The sequence below is a fragment of the Apteryx mantelli genome, unplaced genomic scaffold (genome assembly GCF_036417845.1).
Source record: "Apteryx mantelli isolate bAptMan1 unplaced genomic scaffold, bAptMan1.hap1 HAP1_SCAFFOLD_40, whole genome shotgun sequence".
NCBI lineage: Eukaryota > Metazoa > Chordata > Aves > Apterygiformes > Apterygidae > Apteryx > Apteryx mantelli.
Genome location: NW_027118755.1, coordinates 488,905 through 515,000, shown reverse-complemented (window position 1 = coordinate 515,000; position 26,096 = coordinate 488,905). Strand labels below are relative to the sequence as shown.

Below are 26,096 nucleotides of genomic sequence, written 5' to 3'. Positions count from 1 at the left end.
GCAGGGCACGCAAAGGGACCTTCGTTTCTGTTCCCTGTGGTGTATGCTTCCTCAAGTATGGTTGGGACACACCACACAGCACCTTCCCCAGTGACTGTTGGAGTTGCTGTGTCAGAGGCTGTGACCCAGACCGACCCTCTGACAGTAGATGCAGCTCTACAGGCCTCAGGCTGCAGGGAGTGCTTGGGGCCTCTCTGGGAGGCCTGGGCTGGCAGCCAGCTCTCCTGCAGGAGGTGTACTGCTGTTGATGAGCTGTGTTGTCAGGTAAGGGGGTTACAGGAGGAAGTCAGTAGGCTGCGCAGCATCCGAGAAGCGGAGCAAGAGATAGACAGGGTATTCTTGGAGACTGTGCAGCTTTGGGAGTCCCAACCTCCCACAGCAGTGGAGTTGCCAGAGGGCTCTGTGCCATGTGAAACGGTACATCATAACATCGTAGAAGAAGGCTGGAAACTGGTCACTGCTCGTGGGAGGAGAAAGGCTCCTACTCCTCCCGAAGACTTGCAGCTGAAGAACAGGTTTAGTGCCCTCCAGGATGAGGAGGAGATGGGAATAGCTGCAAGGGAAGTACCTGGGACAACACACCCTGTGCCCTGCTGGAACGCCCAGAAGAAGTGGCGGGTGATTGTTGTGGGGGACTCCCTGCTGCAGGGGACGGAGGCATCTATCTGCTGACCTGACCTCATGTCTAGAGAGGTTTGTGGCCTGCCGGGGGCTCGTGTGAGAGATGTCATGGAAAGACTGCCAAGGCTCGTCCATGCTTCAGACTATTACCCACTACTGCTCTTCCATGTGGGCGCCAATGACACCAAGGGCAAACTGGAGACCATCAAGCAGGATTTCAGAGCTCTGGGGATGGTGGTCAAGGCTCTGGGAGCCCAGGTCATCTTCTCCTCAATCCTGCCAGTGAGGGGGATGGATGAGAGGAGGAGGAGATGGACTTTCCAAGTTAACAACTGGCTGTGCCACTGGTGTTGGCAACAGGGTTTTGGTTTCTACGACCATGGGACCCTGTTTGAAGACTGACAACTGATGGCGAGGGATGGGATCCACCTCACGAGGCGGGGCATGCGGGTCTTTGCCAACAGGTTGGCCAACCTGGTAAGGAGGGCTTTAAACTAGGAAAGGTGGGGGAAGGGGAGAGTTATAGTGCCAGGGTAGCTGGCAAAAGACTGCTCAAGTTGGGATGCCTCCAGCAGGAGAATGCAGCCAAGGAAGTGTGTATGGGATGTGGCTATGGAGGATCCTCTTGTATCCCTCCTGGGAAACATGCGTGCTCGATCACCTCTCTGAAATGCCTGTAAACCAATGCACGCAGCATGGGGAACAAACAGGAAGAACTAGAGATATGTGTGTGGTTGCAGGGCCATGATCTCATTGCCATTACAGAGACATGGTAGGATAGCTCGCATGACTGGAGTGCTGTCATGGATGGCTACGTGCTTTTTGGGAAAGACAGGCCAGGAAAGTGAGGTGGTGGAGTTGCTCTTTATGTGAGAGAGCAACTGCAATGTATTGAGCTGTGCCTAGGGGTGGATGAAGAGCGAGTCAAGAGCTTATGGATGAGGATTAAAGGGCAGGCTAGCATGGGTGACACTGTTGTGGGTGTTTACTACAGGCCACCTGATCAGGAAGAGGAAGTTGATGAGGCCTTCTACAGACAGCTGGAAGTAGCCTCACAATCCAAGGCCCTGGTTCTCATGGGGGACTTCAACCACCCTGATATGTGCTGGAAAGACAACACAGCTAGGCTCAAATGGTCCCGGAGGTTCCTGCAGAGCATTGGTGACCACTTCTTGACACAGGTGGTGGAGGAGCCAACAAGGAGAGGTGTGCTGCTGGACCTCGTACTAACAGACAAAGAAGGACTGGTGGAAGATGTGAAGGTCGGGGGCAGCCTTGGCTGCAGTGACCATGAGATGGTGGAGTTCAGGATCCTGCGTGGAGGAAGCAGGGAACCAAGTAGGATCGCAACCCTGGACTTGAGGAGAGCAAATTTGGCCTCTTCAGGGACCTACTTGGAGGAATCCCATGGGTGAGGGCCCTAGAAGGAAGGGGCGTTCAAGAGAGCTGGTTAATATTCAAGCATCACTTCCTCCAGGCTCAAGAGCGGTGCATCCCTATGAGTAGGAAGTCAAGCAAAGGAGGCAGGAGACCTGCATGGATGAGCAAGGAGCTCCTGGCAAAACTCAACCAGAAGAAGGAAGTATACAGAAAGTGGAAAGGGGGATAGGCCACTTGGGAGGATTATAGGAACGTTGTCAGAGTATGCAGGGATGTGACGAAGAAGGCTAAGGCCTGTTGGGAATTAACTCTGGCAAGGGATGTCAAGGACAACAAGAAGGGCTTCTTCAAATACATCAGTAGCAAGAGGAAGACTAGGGAAAATGTGGGGCCTTTGCTGAATGGGGTGGGTGCCCTGGTGACGAAGGATGCAGAGAAGGCAGAGTTACTGAATGCCTTCTTTGCTTCAGTCTTTACTGCTCAGGCCAGCCCTCAGGAACCCCAGACCCTGGAGGCAAGAGAGAAAGTCTGGAGGAAGGAAGACTTTCCCTTGGTGGAGGAGGAGTGGGTTAGAGATCATTTAAGCAAACTTGACACCCACAAATCCATGGGTCCTGATGGGATGCACCCACGAGTGCTGAGGGAGCTGGCAGATGTCATTGCTAAGCCACTCTCCATCATCTTTGAAAGGTCATGGAGGACAGGAGAGGTGCCTGAGCACTGGAAGAAAGCCAATGTCACCCCAGTCTTCAAAAAGGGCAAGAAGGAGGACCCAGGCAACTACAGGCCAGTCAGCCTCACCTCCATCCCTGGAAAGGTGATGGAGCAGCTCATCCTGGAGGCCATCTCCAAGCATGTGGAGGACAAGAAGGTGATCAGGAGTAGTCAGCATGGCTTCACCAAAAGGGGAAATCATGCCTAACCAATCTGATAGCCTTCTCTGATGGAATGACTGGCTGGGTGGATGAGGGGAGAGCAGTGGATGTTGTCTCCCTTGACTTCAGCAAGGCTTTTGACACTGTCTCCCGTAACATCCTCATAGGGAAGCTCAGGAAGTGTGGGTTAGATGAGTGGACAGTGAGGTGGATTGAGAACTGGCTGAATGGCAGAGCTCAGAGAGTTGTGATCAGTGGCACAGAGTCTAGTTGGAGGCCTGTAGCTAGCGGTGTCCCCCAGGGGTCAGGGCTGGGTCCAGTCTTGTTCAACTTCTTCATCAATGACCTGGATGAAGGCACAGAGTGCACCCTCAGCAAGTTTGCTGATGATACAAAACTGGGAGGAGTGGCCGATACACCAGAAGGCTGTGCTGCCATTCAAAGAGACTTGGACAGGCTGGAGAGGTGGGCAGAGAGGAACCTCATGAAATTCAAGAAAGGCAAGTGCAGGGTCCTGCCCCTAGGGAGGAATAACCCCATGCACCAGGACAGGTTGGGGGTTGACCTGCTGGAAAGCAGTTCTGTGGAGAAGGACCTGGGAGTGCTGGCGGACAGCAAGTTAAGCATGAGGCAGCAATGTGCCCTTGTGGCCAAGAAGGCCAATGGTATGCTGGTGTGCATGAGGAAGAGTGTTGCCAGCAGGTCGAGGGAGGTGATTCTCCCCCTCTACTCAGCCCTGGTGAGGCCACATCTGGAGTACTGAGTCCAGTTCTGGGCTCCCCAGTACAAGAGGGATGTGGCACTACTGGAGCAAGTCCAGCGAAGGGCCACAAAGATGATTAGGGGACTGGAGCATCTCTCTTATGAGGAAAGGCTGAGAGAGCTTGGCCTGTTTAGCTTGGAGAAGAGAAGGCTGAGAGGAGATCTTATCAACGTGTACAAGTATCTGAAGGGAGGGCGTCGAGAGGATGGGACCAGACTCTTTTCAGTGGTGCCGAGCGACAGGACGCGAGGCAACGGGCACAAACTGAAACACAGACACTTCCATCTTAACATGAGGAAAAACTTTTTCACTGTGAGGGTGACAGAGCACTGGAACAGGTTGCCCAGAGAGGTGGTGGAGTCTCCTTCTCTGGAGATATTCAAAAGCCGCCTGGATGCAATCCTATGCAATGTGCTCTAGGTGACCCTGCTTGAGCAGGGAGGTTGGACTAGATGATCTCCAGAGGTCCCTTCCAACCTCAGTGATTCTGTGATTCTGGGAAGAGCAGTGAACCCCTGGCCAGGCTCTGACATTCCCTAGCGGCCAGAGATGAGGTGGCTCTCTTGGTTCTCCCACTGTGACTGCAGTGTCCCTGCCAGGAGTCAGCTCTGCAGGCTGTGTTTTGGGGAACAGCCTCACGCCTCTGCTGTATTGCTGTATGAGGGTCTCTCTTCCTTTGCTGAAAGTCAACCCTCTGATGCGTGGGACTCCCATTTCTATAGATGGCATCAGGAGAAAGGAGTGTGGCCAGTGTCCACAGCAGCAATGTGCAGAAAAGGCAGAGCCTGGAGTTGCCATCTGAAGAGTGAGTGCACAGGTAAGAGGAAACTTGTCCTGAGCTGATGGTTGTGGATCCAAATGGGAACCTGGGTGTACAGGGGCTGGAGAGGGGCGAGGCTGTGGGGTCAAAGACATAGAGTGCGAGAGATTTGTCACTGCTGTTGACACACCCTGCTGCATTCACACAGACGTACACACCCCCACACATACAAACACAGACAAGGAAATGTGTGAGTGTGCTCACAACTGCGTGCACACAGACACTCCTGTAAAGACATGCTATCACATACACATGCACACACTTGCACAAACACTGATACCCCCACAAGAAATGGGTACACACATGCAGACATGTATGCAGGTTTGAGTGCATGAATGTGCACAGACTCATGCACATGGAGGTGCATGCATTTGCTCAAACACATGCAAGCCCTCCACACTATGTGTAGAGGCATACACATTCCCCTCCCCCCCCCATGCATGTACAGAGCTGTGTCTATGAGTGCAAGCATGTGTACTGGTGTGCACACACTCAGATATACCTGCCAGCCAGATACACATGCCTGCACTCAGCATATGCACAAACTCCCCAACTCATTTGTGGGCACCAACATGCACATGAAGCCAGATGTGATCTCACATGAAGGCAGGCGTACACATGCATGCACACCTGTGCCTGCAGGCATGCACAAATAAACATCATAGCCAAAACACAGCAACACCCATGGACTCTTCACCACCTGTCCATGTCCTAAAGCCCCATTGGCCAGGAGGATCATAAGACAGAGTGATTAGTAAAAGAGGGGTTGAGAGGCAGACTTTGCAGGACTCCATCAGACTATCTCGGTCTGGGGGGCTTCTTCCTCTTTTTTTCTTTTTTTAACTAATTTGTTTGTTTGTTTGTTTGTTTGCATGCAGGAGATTTTGCCCATTTGGTGTCTTTGAAATCCATTTCAGAGCACTTCCTGAGCTTTTGTACACACCACAGTTCCTCCAAGCCCTGCTCTTGAGCAGACTTTTATCAGGTTGCTTGTGGTCTCACCAGGTGCCCTTCCAAATGTTCTATTTGCTCTGAAAATTGCATTTCCAAGCAGCTTGGAGAGAGGATGTCACTGGATGTCTCTCAGCACCCTGGCTGTTGTCTTTGCTCGGTGCCTCTTGCATCGCCTGAGACCTGTGACCCTTTAACCAGCATGAAGGATGTTTCCAAAACGACTCCCTAAGTTTTAGCTGGTTTGCTTTTCAGTGCCTTGAAGGAAGGTGGAAGACCAGTCCTACCACTTGTCTTTGCTATAAGGCTTCTCATAGCCCTGGATGAACAGTTCCTAAATACCGGCTCTGTTGGTGCCACCACTTTAGATGCCCTTGCCTAAGTCCTTCCATCTCTCTCAAACTGTCAGTGCATAAAATAGGATAACGCTTGCTCACCCTCATGCACGGAAAATTAGTTAAGTTCATTCCATGTTTGGGAAGGGATTAAACTTCTGGCTGTTGGAAGGATTCCCACTCAGTCCCAGACCCGAAGGTCTTGCTTTGTAGTCTTCAGTTTCATAATCATTCCTCCCATGAAATCATCCTCTTAGAAAGTGTTACCAGTAATTATTTCCAGGCCTTTCTCCAATTCCTAAGTTTCATAGGGTTGTTCTAGGTAATACGTAGACAAAAGAGAATCCTCTTTTGGGGTACTAAATTGTACCTAATGGATGTTTTGCTGTGCTATGACCATTGTGAGGTCACAACATCAGTCAGCAAAGCGGTTCAGCAGCTAGATCAGCTTTGGGGTAGAGGGAGATGCAAGCGGTAACAGCCGTCTGGCCGGGCTGTTCATAATGAGGCCTCTGCTGTCTCAGCAACTGTTGTGCCAAGAGCAATCTTATGGGGTGCTGACTGGGAGCTCACTTTTGTCTCAGGGCTGCTGTGCCAGCAGTCTGCAAGCAGGTGTGCAGGCTTCGTGGGCTTAGTCAGAGGTGCCACCCAATAGAGAAGACAACTTCACCTTAGGTGAGAGGACGATACAGGTTGCCATATGGCAGATGTGTGGATCCTGAGTCTGCAGACTGAGGCGTTGTGAGGTCACCACTGTTGATGAAAGCTATGCCAGAAAAATCAACATTATCATGTCAATTCTTTGTCAGCAGCTGACTGGCCCTCACCTGACACATTGCTGTGAAGGTCCCTGTGAGGTCACTTGTGCCTGAACAGCAGATGGGCCAGCAAAAGGCACGTGATTTGGGAGCTTCTGGTGAGGTCACTTCTGCCTCAGAGCTGATATGCCAGCAGCAGGTGCATGGATGGGTAATTGATTGTGAGGTCTTTCCTATCTGAGCAGCTGATAGGCTAGCAGAAGGCCCATGGCTTGAGAGCTCATTGTGAGGTCACTTCTCTTTCAGCACCTTATAGGCCAGAAGATGACCATGCCTAGGAAGTTTACTTTGAGCTCACTTCTGTCCCATCATCTGATAGGCTGGCAGTGGCAAATGGCTGTGGCATCTATTGTGAGGTCACCTCTTTCTAAGCAGGTGCTAGGCCAGCAGCAGGCACGTGGCTGGGGGGCTCCTTCTGAGGTCAGTTCTGTCTCTGCAGCTGGAAGCCAGAAGAAGACAGACAGCTGGGAAGGTGGTTGTGAAGGTGCTTGTATCTGAACAGCTGATAGGCCAGCAGCAGGCACATGGCTTGGAAAGTGAGCGTGACATCATTCATTTCTCAGCAGCTGATAGGCCAGAGGCATGCCTATGTGGTTGGAAACCTGAAGGCAAGGTCACTATGTTAACATCCTGTATTAGGCCAGTGGACACAAGGTGGCTTGAGAGCATATGTTCAGGTTCTGCCTCAGCAGCTGACAGGCAAGCTGCAGGCACATGGTTGAGAAGGAGATTGTGAGGTCACTTCTTTCTCAACAGCTGGTAGGGCAGCAGCAGGAACATGGCTGAGGAGGTGATTGTGAGGTCACTTCTCTCTGAGCAGCTGGTGGGCCAGTCAGCAGGCAGATGGCTGGGGAGCTTATTGTGATGTCACTTCCGTTTCACCAAGTGATAGGTGGCAGAAGTCAGATGAGGGGGGGATTTATTTTGAGGTCACTCCTGTCTCAGCAGCTGATGGGTCGGCAGCAAGTATGTGGTTTGGAAGTGGATCATGAGGTCACTTCTGGCTGGGCAGCTGGAAGGTCACCTTTGTCTCAGCAGTTGACAGGGTAGCAGGAGGCAAGTGGCCGGGGAGATGGTTTTGAGGTCACTTCTGCCTCAGCAGTTGACAGGTGAGCAGCAGGCACATGGCTGGGATGCTGGAAGGGGCGAGTGGAGGAGATCCTAGAGAGAGATGAGAAAGGAGGGAGGGGGATATAAGGAGAATAAGGAAGGAAAGGGAGGAGAGACTGCATGAGAGAAGGATGCAGTGGAAGGGACAAGAGAAGGAAATATAAGGCGAGGAAGAAAAGCAAGGAGAAGAAAAAAGGAGTAGGAGAGGAGAAAAACTGACCTTTTTCCTGAAGGAAGCATAAAGGGGACCAGAGAGGCATCACTTTCCCCCTGCAACCTCCTTCCTGCCAGCCTGGGCTGGGTGAGAGCAGTGGGGTGGAGCTGCCCCCAGAGCCAGGACATTATGGAGCAAGATCTCGGGACACCCTGACAGTGCTATTAATCATTCTGAATTATTTGCTATGCAGTTTCTACACTTAGTAAGAAGGGCCTAGTGTGAAGGGAATTTTGGAGAAGATTTCAGAGAGGCACCTTCATCTTTTAGCAGTAGAAAGCTTTGCTGACTTTGTGAGCAACGAGATAATTTCTTTGGCATCATCTCGCACGTCTCTCTCACTGCCACAGAGCCCAGAGACAAGCAATTCAGTCATATCAAATGGAAAAAAAAAAACAAAAAAAACCCACACTTTTTTTTCAGATCTGTTCTTGCAACGCCGTCATGTTTCCAACGTGAGTATGTTTTCCTCTGTAGCACTCAGCTGACTAAGATACCAGCTTCTCAGCTTGTGTTTGTTAGCGCTGTGTTGCCAGGCCTTGTCTACCTGCGGAGATCTTTTTGAGAATAAGTATTCAAGCAAATGGTTCCCCCTTAATTCCACATTTGCTCTTCCTTATTTTGGACTCTGTGTGTCTTTCCATGGTGTAACATGAGAGAATCGCTGTGTTTTACATTCCCAGCCTACCCTCCCTCGAATTAGACAGAGCTGATTTATGTATAAAGGACTGAAGCTCTCATCCTCTGTAAAGTTCCACTTGCTTCTCTTTCTTTTGGGTGAGATAGCAAAAAATAAAAATCAGAATGTGAGAATTGCTGATGTTTCCTTTGTGCTGTAACGTACAAGGAAAGCCTCTCTCAGAAGGTAGACCAAAGGTCACGTCCTACAAGTCATCAGGTTTTGACATTTCCATGTCTTTTGTGAGGCTCCAATAAATAAAATGCCTCCTTCCTCTGTCAAAGTTGCACAGAAGGAGACAAAATGGATTTCTGTGTTGAGTAGATTCTGCAGAGCTCAATCTGGAGTCCGGTAATGCTAAATAATTCCATTAATGGCCTAAGGGATGGAGCTGATGTTTCACGTATGTACTGACACTAATGTGGAAGAGTCTGAAAATGAGCTGGAGGGTGAGACCAGAATTCAGAATGATCTCGACAAGCTGGCAAAAAGTGATTTTGGCAAAGAAAAAAGACTGGTCCATTCTCCATGGACACTATGAGTGAGAGATGAGAGATGGCCTTAAACGGCAGCGAGGAGGATTTGTGTTGCAATAAACAACAAGGATGGCAGAGACCTGGGACAGGCTGATGAAAACTCTTCTGCCTCTGCAGGTGCTGACGTTGTTTAATGTGTAACTTGGTTTCCTGATGTAATCCTTGAGGATGCTGCATGTTCTGCTTGTGAAAACAGTGGAAACTTCCAAATAAACTTTTTCAAGCCTTTTTTTATGGAAACTTTCATAAACGATAGAATTTCCAGAAGCTGTAAAATGTCACTGTGTCCAATTACTCCTGCAAACTGCAGAGGGAAGATGGTGCCCTTTATTCAGACTCTGTCTTCTTGTTCTCAGGTTAGAGCCTGAGACACCACCTAGAAACCCAGTCAAAAAAATCTGTGACTTTCTTTATAAAGCCTCAACAAGAACAGAAATTTGGGCAAAAGGTCGATGAGTGCCTGAACAGAAAAGGTAATGTAACTGCTGACTCCTGACAGAGGTTTCTATGCTTTTTTTTGTCCTTAGTGCTAAGTGATGAGAGCTAAGTTTAAAATGGGATGTCTGGGATAGTAGGCTGCACCTCTTATGTCTCTATTTCCCCTTTCTCGAGTGACTGGTTATGGAGCAAGATCTCGGGACACCCTGACACTCCAAATTGCAGTCGAGGCCTCTGGGCTGTAGCTTGCCGCTGGACTCCGCTACCTGGTGTCCATTGCAAACTGCTCTTTCATTTTATGAGTTTGTGCAACGGGGTATAGCAGCACGCTGAATAACGAATTCTGCTTGGAGTGGTATGCACTGGATGGGTTTGCATATCTCTGTTTCAATTTGAATAGAAAAATTCCTAGAGATGATGGTGAGAAGACCTCGGACATTTGCCAAATGTCATTTCTTTGAGAAAGTTGGGAATTCTGACCCTTCTTTCTTAAGTACTCATAACCATCTCAAAAATAACGCCATTGAGTGGAAGGTGCCAAAATAGCAAACGTGTGTGTATGAGACCACTGGAGAGATCCAAGAATCTCTTTCCTTCCTGTGAAATTATTCCCCAAACAGAAACTCTTCCAGGTCACTGACATCTCCCTACTAGCCCCTCTTTTCAGCACACAGACTAGATAGAGCAGCAAGGGAAAAAGTACTGTAGGGGATAACGTTGTAGAAATTCAGAGTTGGACAAGATGCAGTATGAGAAAGGGCCTAGGACCTGGAAAACAGGACTCAAAGTGAATGCAGTTTCCTGCCTCAGATATGGTTATCATGTAACCGAGCACAGGTGCAGGTCATTCTTGCTGAATCTGTCACAAAGATGCTGGTCTGAAGAATCCTCTTGCTTCATCCTTACAGGAAATCCTCCTGCCAAGCATCTCCTTGGGCATGACAGATATTTTTCCAAGCAGATTTGCTGGGGCCAAGCTGGAGGAAGTGATGGGGCAGAAATGCAAGAAAAGGAGCCTCCTGCCAGGTGAGACTTGCAGAGAAATGGGTGAGGGTGACACTGTGCTCTGGTAAATGCTGAGTGAGATGTTTCCTCTGGAGCCAGTGTCTGTATTAGCTCTGAAAGGTTATTTCCGCATGTCCCAGTGACCGATGTGTCCGTTGTGCTTTTCTCCTGACATGACTTCCTCCTTCTCTGACATTGTCCCTCAATACTAACCCACTTCCCATCCCTGAGCGCAGCAAACAGATGCAGCAGTTTGTGCAGACGGGCGTGCAGAAATGGGCCAGAGACCTTCCTGAAGAAAGCAAGGGGCTGCTCAGCAGTGGCTGAGCACTGACTGGAGCAATTACTCCATATATCAGAGGTTTGGGGCTTCAGGAGTGCTGGCGCCTGTCCCCAGTGCCAGGGCAGGTGGAAGCAGTGTCCTTGCCTGCAGGAAGTGTGTGCTGGTTGAGGAGCTATGTTGCCAAGCTGTGTTATGGGAGGAGATGAGCAGCCTGCACAGCTTCTGGGAAGATGCAAAAGCAACTGAAAGGTCTTCTCCAAGACCTTTCAGAGACAAGAGCCTGAACCCTCAACTGCTGAGCAGGAGGGGAAGCCAGAGGCTGTGCTCAGCAGGGTGGCAAATGGAGACTCCCAAGATGGGGAAGGCTGAAAGCTTGTGACTTCTGGCACCAGGAGGACGGCTCCTCCTCCACCTGCAAGTCTGCAACTGCAGAATAAGTTTGGTGCTCTGGAAGCAGAATAGGGGCTGGAAGCTCTTTCTGAGGAAGCATCAGAGCCAGCTGAGCCTGAAGCACACATCCACACCAAGAAGAAGCAGCAAATGGGAAACTCCCTCCTATGGGGGACAGAGACCCCATCTGCAAGCTGACCTGTGACCTAGGGAAGTTTGCTGCTTGCCCTGGGCTCGGATCTGTGGTGTTGCAGAGAGGCTGCTGAGGATCAAGGCTACAGTGGAGGACTTTGGTGTAGTGACCATGAAACAGTGGTGTCCAAGATCCTGAGGGGAGTGAGGAAAGGGAGTAGCAGATTGCAAGCGAGCAGACGGTACCTTATTCAGGAAACTGATAGGTGGGATCCCATGGGAGGCAGGAGGACCTAAAGGGGTTCAGGGAAGCTGCCAAGTCCTCCAGGACAACCTCCTCCAAGCACAAGAACAGTCCCTCCCAGTACTCAGGAAGACAAGCAGAAGCATCAGGGGACCAGGTGGGCAAAACAGGGAGCCCATGACTGAACTCCAATGCAAACAAAACAAAACAAACAAACAAAAAACCCCCCAGTATATAGGTGGAAGCAGGGTCAGGCTACAAAGGAGGAATTTAGAAACGTTGCCCAGGCATATAGGAATGGAGCCGCTCAGCTGGTGTTGAGGCTTGCAAGGGATGTCGAGGGCAACAAGAAGCATTTCTACCTCTACATTAGTAGTAAAAGGCTGAACAAAGAAAATGTGGGGACCGGTGCTGAAAGGGATGGGTGAGCTAGTGAAAATGGACAAGGCTAAGACTGAGGAACTCAATGCCTTCTTTGTCTCAGTCTTCCCTGACCGACCTGGTTGCCATCTGTGATAATATTCGGGGATAAAGAGAGAGCAGTGAATATCATTGACCTCAACTTAGCAAGGTGTGACAGTGTGCTCCTCCCCCCCTGCCACCACTGATGTGCTCTCTCCCCCTCAACCTGACCTCCCTGTAAACAGCACATATGTAGGGGCAAGTAGAGCATGCGCCAGCTAAGGCCCGTCTAGTATGCAAATATGACTATGAGTCAATCATCTCCCTCCCATAAATAGGGGGCAGCCCAGAGCCCACTGACCTCTCCTGCACAGCAGCGGGCTGCACTGCAGAACCTCCTCTTGAGCAGGAATGCCTCTCAAGCTTACTCCTCAAGGTTGAGAGAAATTCCTTACCTGTGACAGATCCTTGGTAAGTGATTAATAGTATGCTGAACTTTTGCAAACTTCGCAAAACTTTCCTGAGTTATAGCTCTGACTAATTGTGCACGTAATTCCTTAGACATAAACTGTTGACCAAGTCTGAGACTAAGACTGGATTCAGCCGCACCCAGGCTCCTCTCTGGAGGAGTTTAGAAAGCAAGAGGATCCAGTCTGAACCTCGTGACTCAACGGGAGGGTATTCCATTGCTCATGCATCTAACCCTGTCCTTCATGCAGTAAAAAACTGAATGAACCTTGCCAATCGAACCTCGTTAAATCGTTCTTATTCATGACTGAACTTTCTTAAGTTGCTGTCTTACTACAATAAACATAGTGCTGCCTTCCTCTTATGAGTGAAGTGCATCACTCCTATTACGACAGGAGGATCACCTCCCTTGACCTGCTGGCAACACTCTTCCTCATGCACCCCAGGATACCATTGGCCTTCTTGGCCACAAGAGCACCTTGCTGCCTCATGGTCAACTTGGTGTCCACCAGCACTCCCAGGTCCTTCTCCGCAGAGCTGCTTTCCAGCAGGTCAACCCCCAACCTGTACTGCTGCATGGGGTTATTCCTCCCTAGGGGCAGAACCCTGCACTTGCCTTTGTTGAACTTCATGAGGTTCCTCTCCACCCACCTCTCCAGCCTGTCCAGGTCTCTCTGAATGGCAGCACAGCCCTCTGGCGTATCAGCCACTCCTCCCAGTTTTGGATCATAAGCCAACTTGCTGAGGGTTCACTCTGTCCCTTCATCCAGGCCATTGATAAAGAAGTTGAACAAGACTGGACCCAGTCTTGACCCCTGGGGGACACCGCTAGCTACAGCCCTCCACGTGGACTCTGTGCCACTGATCAGAAACCTCTGAGCTATTCCTTTCAGCCAGTTCTCAAGCCACCTCACTGTCCACTCCTCCAGCCCACACTTCCTGAGCTTGTCTATGAGGATGTTATGGGAGACAGTGTCAAAAGCCTTGCTGAAGTCAAGGGAGACAACATCCACTGCTCTCCCCTCATCTACCCAGACAGTCATTCCATCAGAGAAGGCTATTAGATTGGCTAAGCATGATTTCCCCTTGGTGAATCTATGCTGACTATTCCCCATCACCTTCTTGTCCTCCACATGCTTGGAGATGACATCCAGCATGAGCTACTCCATCACCTTTCCAGGGATGCAGGTGAGGCTGACTGGCCTGTAGTTGCCTGGGTCCTCCTTCTTGCCCTTTTTGAAGACTGCAGTGACACTGGCTTTCTTCCAGTGCTCAGGCACCTCTCCTGTTCTCCATGACCTTTCAAAGATGGTGGAGAGTGGCTTAGCAACAACATCCACCAGCTCCCTCAGCACTCATGGGTGCACCCATTCAGGGCCCATGGATTTGTGGGTGTCAAGTTTGCTTAAATGATCTCTATCCCCATCCTCCTCCACCAAGGGAAAGTCTTCCTTTCTCCAGACTTTCTCTCTTGCCTTCAGGGTTTGGGATTCCTGAGGGCTGGCCTGAGCAGTAAAGACTGAAGCAAAGAAGGCATTCAGTAACTCTGCCTTCTCTGCATCCTTCGTCACCAGGGCACCCTCCCCATTCAGCAAAGGGCCCACATTTTCCCTAGTCTTCCTCTTGCTACTGAGGTATTTAAAGAAGTCCTTCTTGTTGTCCTTGACATCTCTTGCCAGATTTAATTCCAAACGGGCCTTAGCCTTCCTCAGCGCATCCCTGCATACTCTGACAATGTTCCTATATTCCTTCCAAGTGGCCTGTCCCCCTTTCCACTTTCTGTAGACTTCCTTCTTCTGTTTCAGTTTTGCCAGGAGCTCCTTGCTTATCCATGCAGGTCTCCTGCCCCCTTTGCTTGACTTCTTACTCACAGGGATGCACCACTCTTGAACTTGGAGGAAGTGATGCTTGAATATTAACCAGCTCCCTTGGACCCCCCTTCCTTCTAGGGCCCTAACCCATGGCATTCCTCCAAGTAGGTCCCTGAAGAGGACAAAGTTTGCTCTCCTCAAGTCCGGGGCTGTGATCCTACTCCTTGCCCTGCTTCCTGCTCACAGGATCCTCAACTCCACCATCTCATGGTCACTGCATGGTTGGCTGCCCCCAACCTTCACATCTCCAACCACTCCTTTCTTTGTTTGTTAGGATAAAGTCCAGCAGCACACACCTCTCCTTGTTGGCTCCTCCACCACCTGTGTCAAGAACTTATCCTCACTGCTCTGCAGGAACCTCATGGACTGTTTGTGCCTAGCTGTGTTATCTCTCCAGCAGATATCAGGGTGGTTGAAGTCCCCCATGAGAACCAGGGCCTTGGATTGTGAGGCTACTTCCAGCTGTCTGTAGAAGGCCTCATCGACTTCCTCTTCCTGATCAGGTGGCCTATAGTAAACACCCACAACAGTGTCACCCACCCATGCTAGCCTGCCCTTTGATCCTTACATATAAGCTCTCGACTCGCTCTTCATCCACTCCCTAGGCAGAGCTCGATACATTCCTGTTGCTCTCTCACATAAAGAGCAACTCCAGCACCTCACCTTCCTGGCCCGTCTTTCCTAAAAAGCACATAGCCATCCATGACAGAATTCCAGTCATGTGCACTATCCCACCATGTCTCTGTAATTGCAATGAGATCATGGCCCTGAGACCACACACAGATCTCTAGTTCTTCCTGTTCCCCATGTCACGAGGATCCCACATGTCACGTGGAATCTTCCACCTCTCCTGTTTTCTCTGGCAAGGGAATTCATTCTTTGAATTTCAGAATGCAGTCACACAGTTTAGGACCTTTTTATCACCATTCAAAGACAAGACAGTTTGTATAGCCAGATGTCCCTCTGGAGTCCCACGGTAATTATGCTGAATTTCAAATTTCAAAATTGGCATGAAGCTTTCCTTGACAGGGAGGGAAATTGGCAATGAGGTGCCTGGGAGCTTTGGCGAGGCAGGGAAAGGACAGCCCTGGACACAGGGGGTGCATCTCAGTCCCTGCTCCCAAGGCAGCTCTTTCCCACGGCTGTGCTGTAGCTGTCTGGCTTCAGCTGTGGGCATTGCATCCCAAAGGCGGAGGGGATGTGTGTCTGTGTGGGAGCTCCCACTGTTCCCCCTTTGCAGCAGTGCAGGCATTAGGAAGGGAGGAGGTGCCTTTCCTCATGCTAAAATCCACCTACAAATGCAAAATAAAGATGGTTGGTGACTGGTCAGAGCTGGAATGACCAGCCTCTGCCTTGCAATGAGTTTCTCTGCAGGCAGGATGAAGGAAGATGTGTTAAAACCACCGTGTGCTATCCCACAGTTATTTGCATGGATGTAACGGATGAATCTTTCTGTCCAAAACACCATTCATCTCTGTTAGGAAGCTCTGGTGTGAGCAGTGTTGGGACGCTCATGCAGAGCTGCCTCATGACAGGCCTTGTGCATTGGGGACCTCTGCAAGAGAAATCTCTGCTTGAGGTTTTCAAGTCAATGCTTAGTGGAAAGTGGCCGAGCTCTGGAGTGCAACCACCTGGGCACAGAGACAGAGGAGCCAATACGGCCAGAGCTCCTCTCACACCGCCCCATGTGTCAACCTCTGTGAGATGCTGTCAACCTCTGTGCAATGCCATCAACCCCTGTGAGATGTCCCCCATTGGAAAAGCCAAGGGAAGCCCTGTCCTGCAGGCCTGATCTCAATGGGGGTCTCGTACCCTCTTGCTGGAGCATCTGGGACTTTTTAAACTGAATCCAGCAGGATTTGCACAAAACCTGCTGAGCTTTCCGGGGCAGTGCTGGGACTGTCACTCCGGTAGTGCATCCTTGCCCAAAGCTCCTCGTAGCCTGGCTACGCTCACAGCCTGCATCTAGCAGGCTAGATCTTCTCTCACTCTCATTCTCCTTTCCTCTTCTCTGAACACCTTTTATTACTGGCCCACCAGTCTCTCTTCTTCCAGTGCCTTCAGTCAAGACAGTAAACTTCCTTTACTGACAATTTTTTGTTGTCCCCAATACCTATAGTCTTTTTTTTTCTTTTTTTCTTTTTTTTTTTTAACTTTTTAGGACTAGCTATGGCTGGCATGGGAAGTACTCCATTATCCTACTTAAAACACCGTGTAAGTAGTGACAGTTAGTAAGCCAAGCCTCTCCATACCTCTCTGGCACAAGGGGAAACCTCCTCTGGTCTCTTTGCTGGGAGCAGCTGCTCCCTGGCAGGGCTCAGCAGCAGCAGAGGAGAGCCAGAGCCCACCAGGCGGAGCTGCAGCTGGGCTGTAAATGGTGATGATGCCAGATAGCATGTGGATGGAGCATCACACTTCACCGCCTGGAAGTCCATCAGCTCAGAAGCGTCTCAAGTTATAGCTCTTGTGCCACATGCAGCACATGGTGCATGAGTCTTGCAGTAGCAGCTTGGGCAATAGAATTAATGTGATTTTGTTATATGCAAAAGGGGACAGAGTGTGTTTTTCCATGGCTCCAGCTGCCACGGACCTAGCGAGCCACATGGAGTCAGTGCAATTCCCTCCTCTAAGAACTTATGAAGGAGGAACCGAAAGAGGAAGGCAGAGCCGCATCTTCAAATGAAACTTTATTGTCTTATGTATCCATTATTCTGTGTCTCTACAAATGGACATGGGCAGGTCAGGTGCTTTAGTGTGAGAGGGACCCTAGTGGCCACAAGGACTAGATCACTGAGCGTGAAGGGAGACTAAGGCCCTTCACTTGGATGTAGGCTCTGACACTGCAGATTCCCACACCTGGAAAAGTCAGATGCATCTCATCTAGCTGTGCAGGAGACAAAGTCACCTTTCTGTTGTTGATTACGTTGAAGTTATGTCGAGATCTGTAGGAACACCATAAATTGGCACTAGACTTGCTCTAGACTGCCTCTTTTTAGCCCTTTCCACCAGTTTTTGCACCCTGAGGCAATGACTTCAGTGTGATCGCACACTGTGAGAAAAACAGCCCCCTTTTGAGGTCTGCGAGGTTGAGGGTTCCCGTGCACTTACAGGATAAAATGGGCAGACAAGAGCTGCCACACAACTTTCCTGAGATCCTTTCGTGTGTGGGTGTGTGGTTTTTTTGTTTGTTTGTTTTCCTTTTTGGTATGTCATCATCATCATGGTCTCTGTGAAATCAGTGTAGTTGTTGCACATCGTGGATATTAAACCCTAGAAATTTTACCGTTCTGCAAGCTATAGGTGGACTAATAGAAGATCAATGACCTTCACCCAGGATCTGTTTCTTTGTCGGCTGAAAGCACATCTGAATGGCCTTTTCCCTATTGCACTAAAAGCTGTGTGTAAGTGTGCCACGTGAGAAGACTAGCCAGTGTGCCTACAGCAGGGCAAGTGTTTTGCACCAGTTCTCAGCCTGATTCACCTGCTGTTCCTTGAGCAGCTGCCCGTGTCTCCTCCTTCAGGGCACAGGAGCCCCTGAGATGGCTGAGAGCTGCAGTTGCTCTTGCCTCTGCATGATGCTGAATTTACAGCACGAGAAGTTAAACCAAAACACATCACTGCCAGCACAAGCCAGCTGGAGGATGGGGGACAGGTGGCAGAAGAAATGGTCGATTCAGTGGGACCAGCAGAAGGGTAACTGGAACACAGCGCCAGCCACCAGCAACCCCAGGAAACCTCCTCCCCCCCACGAGGCAGCCACTAGCCGAGTACATACTCAGGAGGTCATGACAGTGCTGTAACGCAAGCGGTGACAGATAGCCCATTGCCGTCAGGAGGAAAGAATGCATGAAGCCAAACATAAAGGAGAAATGCATAACAGCATAAAAAAAGCATAACAGCAACAACATTTAGCAGTACCATCAGATCGGCTTTCAGCAGAGAAAACAGCATCTACATCAGACATAAATTCCTGCCTTTTATCTCCCACAGGAAATATTGTGAAAACTGATGCTCATTTCTCTAACATTTTTTTATTGGCACAACAATATCACATTTCAGCACCTTGCTGTTGCCTAGGATCTGCAGCCACTGTAGCTGCTCATGAGGCTTTCTGGAGAGGACATGGGTGGGGACACTATTTATTCTGGGTGAGGGGGGGAAATCCATCTCACCTAATTCTGGATGTCCACCGTTTCTGTGTCTCTACCTGAGCTGTGTCTCTTCTTCTCCTTCTAGAGGGGAACAAGCATTTCGCATGGCGATTCCTCTGATCCCATCAGTCATTTACCTTCGAAGGAGGTGACTTACATTCCAGAAGTGCCTCTCCCCTTCGCTGTCAAAGAGGAGCCCTACATCACCAGATGTGGGGGGATGTCTATGGACAGCAGGGATGCTGGAAATTAGAGGAGATGCAGTTTGAGGTCATCATCCCAGCACTGTAGGAATTGCTTCCCTGCACTGCGTTGCCTCATGCCACTCTCCTACATGGACCACACATAAGGGGTGGTCTGGATCTCACTGCAAGCAATGAGATTCTAACCCTGGCTGCTCTTGGAGAAAACTCTGGCCCAGGCATCTCACCTTAAAAAAAAAAGAAAAGAAAAGAAAAGAAAAAGAAAAAAAAGAAAGAAAGAAAAAGAAAAAAAAGAAAAAAGAAAAAGAAAAAGAAAAAGAAAAAGAAAAAGAAAAAGAAAAAGAAAAGTCAGACTTTACCCAGGACCTCACCTGACATACAGCATTTTAACTTACCGGCTCTGCACCATGAGCTGGAAAGAGTTTGTACTGCTTGACTTTTAATGGCAATCGTCACCACAAGCCCGTACAATCCCTCATCAGATAAGAGGGAGCCAAAGGGTGAGAAAAATACCTTTAAAACTCTGCCTGTTTCTTCTGCTACCGCTTCTGCCCTCCAGGCTTCAGAAGGGGAAGGCAGCGATGATGAAGTGGCGAGCACTTGCTCTTCCAGGAAGGATGGACCCACCACCCCCAGCCGCGTCAGCCCCATGACAATCCCATGCTCCTCTCCTCTCCATCTCCAGCATGCCCACAGGCATGGCTTGTACAGAAGGATTTAAATAGCTTTCATCCCTCCCCGGGGTGGGGGGAGGCACTGCACTGAGCCCTGTTATCCGAGGCCAGATGCTGCCTGGCTTTTACATCAGTAGCTCCAAAGATTGGAATGCAGGTGCCCAGCCCACAGTGGGGACTACCTATCCAGTGCTCCCTTCCCCTTGCAAGCAGCCTGGCACAGAAGTACAGGGAGGCACTGGAGTCCTGCCCGCAGTCCGGCCCCTCTATGAGCCTGACACCAGGGCTTGAAGGAAGTGTCCGTGCAGAGCCACAAGACAAGGGTCCCTCCTCGAGGTCTCCAGAGGCCAGGCATCCGACGCAAGACCATTTCCAAAACAAGAAGCTCGCTGTATATCCAAATGGGAGGTCAGCACTGCACGGTCCCTGGCTTCAGCAGCTCTTCCCCAGGTTTCCCTGGCACAGTGTCACCTTCCTTGTGTGCCATGCTGGCAAGTCAGCTCTCCTCGCAGAGTGGAGCTCAGGACCGTGCTTGAATAGCCCAGCCAGGAGGGGGCATCTCCCGGCAAGCTCCTGGCCATCACCCCAATGCCCCATCACACACAACAAAGGGCTCTTTGGCGTACCATAGGGCCTCTCTTTGGGCCTGAGGTAGTGCAATACTGTATTTTAAGCCTATTTCTGAAAAATACAATAATGAACCCAAAATAACAAGGCGGGGGGTGGGAGGGCTTTCTCACCGCCTTTCGAGGGTCATGCTCTGGGCAGCCCAGGACTCCAGTGGAAACCCATGGGTGGGCAGGCAGATCTCGCTCCTTTGGTTTCCTACTCTACATGTAGGGCTAGGATTCAGTTCACCTAACTCCAGAAGTCCCAAGTGGAAGTATCTCTACCTGAGCTGGTTCACTGGACTCCTCAGGTGGCCAGGGAAGAGCTTGGCCATGCAGTCCGGGCACAATTCACCTCCCAGGCTCAGGTGCCCACTTTTAGGATGTGGTGGGTCTTCTGCTACAGTCCATCCTGCACTGACAACCCAGACAGCCCAGGGGATCAGCTCCAAAGCAGATCTTTAATGCCCTCAATAAGACTCTAGTCAGAGGGTCTCCCCTCAGATTTCTCAGTGTGACTATCTGATCAAGCTCCCCGGGATTGTACCTAGCTAGTTGGTGCTCTGCCAGGTATATGACATTCTGAGTGCTTGGCAAAGATTGTCTTAGCATGTGCATGAGTAGGAGAGAACAACTTACTTCAGCACCTTCTCACCAAGATCCAGATTCCCCAGCTTCCCTGTCAATGCATGGCTCATACGGAGCTGCCTGAATGCAGAGAGAAATGCGAAGCCTCCTCTGAGACAACTTCATGCCAATGCACACCCTCAGTCTCCATCTCCTTCAAGGGCAAGTCAGGACAGCCAAGAGCATCTCAGCAACTAGCCCACTCCAGGGTCTGGCCTTACCGTGTCCTAACATTAGCCAGTCTGGAGAGGTCTGGGGACATGGGACAAGAGTCCCTGGGAGAATTGGTTCCCCTCCCCAAGTCCTGGGTGTCCAGAACTGCTCCAGGTGCATGTTGAACCCCTTCCCTCAGGGGGCTGGAAAAGCAGGCAGCCAGACATGGAAGTCAAAAGCAGCAGCACGTGCCAGCCATACCCTTGCCAAACCTTGCACAGACTCTCTGAGTATGCATGATGGCAGTGTGTCCAGGTCAGCTTCAGCTCCAGCACAGGAGACAGTTCTGGGCAACCCAGCTCCAAACTGATCCACCTCTCCTGCCCACCTCAACTCAGAGGAGGACAACAAAGATGCCTGGAGGCCTAGGAGAGGTCCTTGAAGGAAGAAGCTCTCAGGAAACTGAGAGAGCTCTGGAAGACAAGACCATGCAGGCCAAGTTGGCCTGGAGGGTCCCAGGACACCCTGGCACAGATGAGGCATCCCAAGCAGCAGCAGCAGCAGCAAGGGAGCATGCTGGGTCTGCCCACAGTCAGGCCAGGTTGTATCACATTGCCAGTGGAGCTGAGAGCATCAAGCCCCTGATCAAGGGTGGGTGTCCTCTTTCCACCAGCTGCACTGACCTCCTTTCACATTCTGGTGAAATCTCTGCTGCAGGCTCCACTCAAGACAGGCCAGGGTGACCCGCTCAGCATAGGGGCCTATGCTGTGGACACCCACATCTCAGCAGATGGTCCTCCCCCAACCCCTCCATGCCCAAGGGCTTGAGAGCTTGGGGGGGCTAGCGGTGAGTTGGTGCAACACCTCCTTGTCTGCACCTAGGTGACATTCTCAAGTGTGGAGAACAGAGACCCAAGAGCCAATGATCTGCTCAGCCAGTGGTTGCTCCACCTCCAACGGGCACATGGAGGCGTCCTTCCTAGTGAATGCAAGCTCTTGCTTCACCTTCCTCCTCCTCTCCAGCAGTGTCTCATAGCCCCTAGCAAGCACCTGGCATGGGCTGCTGTGTGCTCAGCCATGGTTTCTTGGTAACACACATGGTTTCATCTCCCCTCACCGCAGCACATACATTTATACTTGACCCAGCAGAGAGAAATGGGATCTTGCAAGAAGTGAGCCCCTGGCCTGCATTTGGCACCTCTCTCAGGAGAAGAGCTGTGCCCCAGAGCTGTGCATTTCATACAAGTCAAGATGAGGACAGACGGCTCTCACCGAGGGTTGGGCAGTGCTACTTCTTGAACACACTCCTGCTGCTCTCCCATCACACCTCAGTCCACACTGAGTCCCAGTATATACCCCGGGCAACTGTCCCGGTGCAGTGGAGAGGTGGTGGGCTGTGACGGGGTGGAAAGGAGCAATGAAGGGCAAGGCCACTGTTGCCAAAGAAACTTTTTTTTTGCCCGCTTTCAGCAAGAAAGGAAGGACTAAAGGTGCCTGCTTGATCCTAGCTATTGCTTAGGAAAAGGCCTTGTGTCTTGAGATCAGCACACATTCGTTGCTGAGAGCTGCTGAGGATATTGCCAGGATGCCTCACAGAGGTCGATCCTTAATTATGCCCATTGCAACCAACTAATGATGCCTGTCCCCAGGTGAGGACACAGCAGTCCTTAATGAGCACGTACCTCAGTCTCCTGGAAGAGCTCAAAGCTGCTGCCACCCTACCCACAAGGACAGGACAGGGTCTCTCAGAGAGGCTGGGGCTGCCTCCAGCTACAAGTGTGCAGAGGGCTGCAAGCCTGCTCCATGCCTGAACTTCCTTCTGGACAGTGCAGGTAGGGCTCCGGGCTCATCTTTCCCCTGGCTCCACAGCTTTCCTTTCTGCAGCCTTACTCTTCACAAGGGAGGGAGGGGGAGGACCTGTAGCAGAGTCTTGATTAGACCCCACCATCCTGGTGCGAATCTGCCCTGTGCTGAAGGAAGAGAGGCTCTGAGCCTCCTTCACACAAGACCCCTTGCACTGTTGCCCTTCAGGCGTGAAAGGGAACATCCCAACATGCCCACCGCTAGCCCAAGGCATCCAGGAGCCTGCGTGTGCATGCAGACAACGCACACAGCCCATGGCTTGAGCCAGTCTGTGCAGATCAGCAGTGGGAGCTGGCTGCACTGCTCAAACCCCCTACCTTTCCCTGCTCTGCTCCTCCAGCTGCTCAGGGCAGCATCACTCATGGCAGCTTGGACGCTTCAGCGTTCACAGCTCTGCACGTGTCCCCAAGAGCTCGCACAGCCCTTTTGTGTGTGAGAGGCTTTGAACTGGCATTTTCTGTCTTGCAACTCCACAGCTGACAAGAAAGCCTTTGGCAAACCCGCCTCCTCTCCCCACCATTCTGGCTGCAGCTTTCAGGCCCTTGCTGAGAGTGATTGCCTGCAGCACGTGCACATCGGTAGGCAATCCCGCTTTCTACACTGCAAAGATGAGAAATGGCTCTTCCCCTTTGGGCTTTCTTGGAGAGCTTCAGTCAGCACACTGATGCAGCTCACAGCTGCCCCCCAGCACATGAGAGAAGGCACCAGGCATCCCTGTTCCAACCTGGCTTGCTGCACCCACCAGCTTGCTCTCAGGAGGGCAAGGTGCTGCCCACCGCACCCTCCTTCTGCTGTGCGTCCTCAACCAAAGCACAGTAGCCCATATGCACCAGGAGGGCAACCAGCATGGGGAGGGAGAGGCCAGGAAAGGGCTTTTGAGGAGGGACACTAGCAGATTCTCTTTGTCACTACAGCTCCTTGCACCTTTGGTGAGATGGGTGCTGCTTTTCTTCCTGCCCAGCATTCAGAGAAAGCCTTTCGCTTCCATGGAAGATGACAGCCGAACCCTGGCCACGGACTTCATCTTCCTGGGGTTCTCCAACCTGGCAGAGCTGCAGAAGCTGCTCTTTGTGGTCTTTTTGCTGCTCTACCTGGTCACTCTGAGCACAAACGCCACTATCATGACCATCATAAGGCTTGATCCAAGCCTGCATATGCCCATGTACTTCTTCCTCTCTGACTTGTCGTTTCTGGAGACTTGCTACACCTTTGTCATTGTCCCCAAGATGCTGGTAGACTTGCTGGCAGAGAGGAAAGCCATTTCCTTCCTGGGCTGTGCTGTGCAGATGTACTTCTTCCTCTTCTTGGGGTGTTCCCACTCCTTCCTCCTGGCCGCCATGGGCTACGATCGCTTTGTGGCCATCTGCCACCCCCTGCACTACAACAGCATCATGACCCAGCGAGTGTGTGTTCAGCTGGTGATCGCTTCTGCTCTCATCGGCTTGCTGGTCGCCCAGGCCGATACCACCTTGGTATTTTGCTTGCCCTTCCGGGCCTCCAGGAAACTCAACCATTTCTTCTGTGACATCGCCCCGGTCCTCAGTGTGGCCTTTGCTCATACCAATCTCAGCGAGGCCGTTGTCTTCACGCTGGCCATCTTCGTCCTTCTGATCCCGCTGACGCTGATCCTTATTTCGTACCTCTTCATCCTCTTCGCCATCTTGAAGATCCCCTCAGCCACAGGCAGGCGCAAAGCCTTCTCCACCTGCAGCGCTCACCTGATGGTGGTGGTCGTGCACTACGGCTGTGCGTGCTCCATCTACCTGAGATCCAACGCCAGCTACTCATCGGACAAGGATGCGGTGATCTCAGTTGCCTACACCATTCTCACTCCGCTGCTCAACAGCCTGCGGAACAAGGATGTCAAAACAGCGCTTCGAAAATCCCTCAGAAAAAACAGACTTTCTCAGAAAGATTTCCAGTGAAGAGGTTATTCCCCTTACAGATTTTCAGCCAACATCTTCCACTTCCAAGAAAACATCACCCCTTTTCCGTGCCTCCTCTCTTACTCACAAAGAAGCTTCTCGGAATGACATGGCAGCTCACTGCGGCTGGCAAGGACCTGACGTAAAAGCCCCATAAATTCAAGTCATGGTGAAGGTGCAAACATGGACCTCAATGAAAGGCACCTCCTTCTGGAGGGGCTCAACAGCTTTGGGAACCCACATGTGCACATTACTATTTTGGGGACAGGAAAGTGTCATTTGGTGACATTTTGGTGACATTTTTTCACCTGACCCAGTTAGTAAAGAAGAAAGGTAGGTGTTGAAATCATTTCAGGGTGAAATGCTTATTTTTTAAGGAGATTTCAAACTCAGAACCGTGCTCCTTTTGCGCATCAAGATGCCCCTGAGCTCCGGCATTCATCTGTGTGCATGTTATTCTAGCGCCCATTAGCAGAGCCTGCAAAGCAAGTGAGCTGCATCAGGTTGCATCAGCTTGCCTTTGCCATGGGCTAAGTGTGAATCTGGACACAGACCCGAGTCCTGAAACAGCTGGAAAGTTCAGGTCCACTGACCGGTGAGACCAAGAACGTGAGTCCAGATGGACCTACAGAAGGGCTCCTCGGGAAGACCCGCTCTGGAAAAATGAATTAATAAGATCTCTCCCTGTGAGCACACTTCTCCTCCTGCATCACAGTGCCTTCTCAAAAAGCAGTGGAGCCAGCTGTGAAGCTGGAATTAGCAAAACCAGGAAGGGCAACTCCTTCAAGGGGGGAGAAGACTCTTCCTGCGGCACCATTCTGCAGAACTGAACATTTGTAAAATGAACTTCTTCCCACTGCAGTCAAGCACATCCTTTGTTTGAACAGCGGGACCTCTTGAGATGTGTTTGAGCAAAGGGCTGGCTGAGCTCTCTTTTTCCAAACCAAGGCACCAAGCAGAAAACAAGCAATGCCCAGCCCTCAGCCAACAAGGATCTCTCCAGCAGAGTCCTCAAGCACTAAACAAAGAAATAGGCTTTGCTTTCTGGAAAAAGTGAAAAGGTAGAAGGAGACAGAGAAGAAAAAAACAAAAGACACTTATTTTTTCCCTCGATTTCTAGGGTTTCTCACAATGTCAGAGGTACAGCCATGTGTCCTCCACAGCTTTGTATATCGCCTTGCAATTGCCAAGGCAGAGGATGGGCGAGAGGATGTTGTAGAAGCAAAAGACATTGCTGGACTTTTGAAAGGATTATGGAGATGCTTTATGCATTGCATAGTGCATATTCAGGCTTTATCAAGAGTGACTTGAGACCGAACCAGGACAGAAAAGGGACAGCAAAAAAGAAGTGTCTGAAAAAATGATCCAAGCAAGATGTGAAGAAGACATATTTCACCAGGGTCGCTACAACCCAGTGGGAGCAAAACCTTCTCCCTTTGGTTAATGTGAATTAAAGCAGAGGATTTCCCTCATGCATTATCTCATTTATGGCATTCTCCTTTGATTACCTGTATTATGCTGCTAACTATTTCATCTATATATCATATATTATATAGG

General features: G+C 50.6%; 2 protein-coding genes across 2 annotated transcripts in view; one reads left to right on the top strand and one right to left on the bottom strand.

Annotated features, from left to right (window-relative positions):
- LOC136996447 (guanylate-binding protein 1-like) overlaps positions 1 to 26,096 on the bottom strand; it is a 124,183-nt gene that overhangs the window by 54,491 nt on the left and 43,596 nt on the right.
- Positions 23,601 to 24,539, top strand: LOC136996427 (olfactory receptor 10K2-like). Its single transcript, XM_067317350.1, has one exon. It carries the CDS (start codon positions 23,601 to 23,603, stop codon positions 24,537 to 24,539), a length of 939 nt encoding a protein of 312 aa, XP_067173451.1.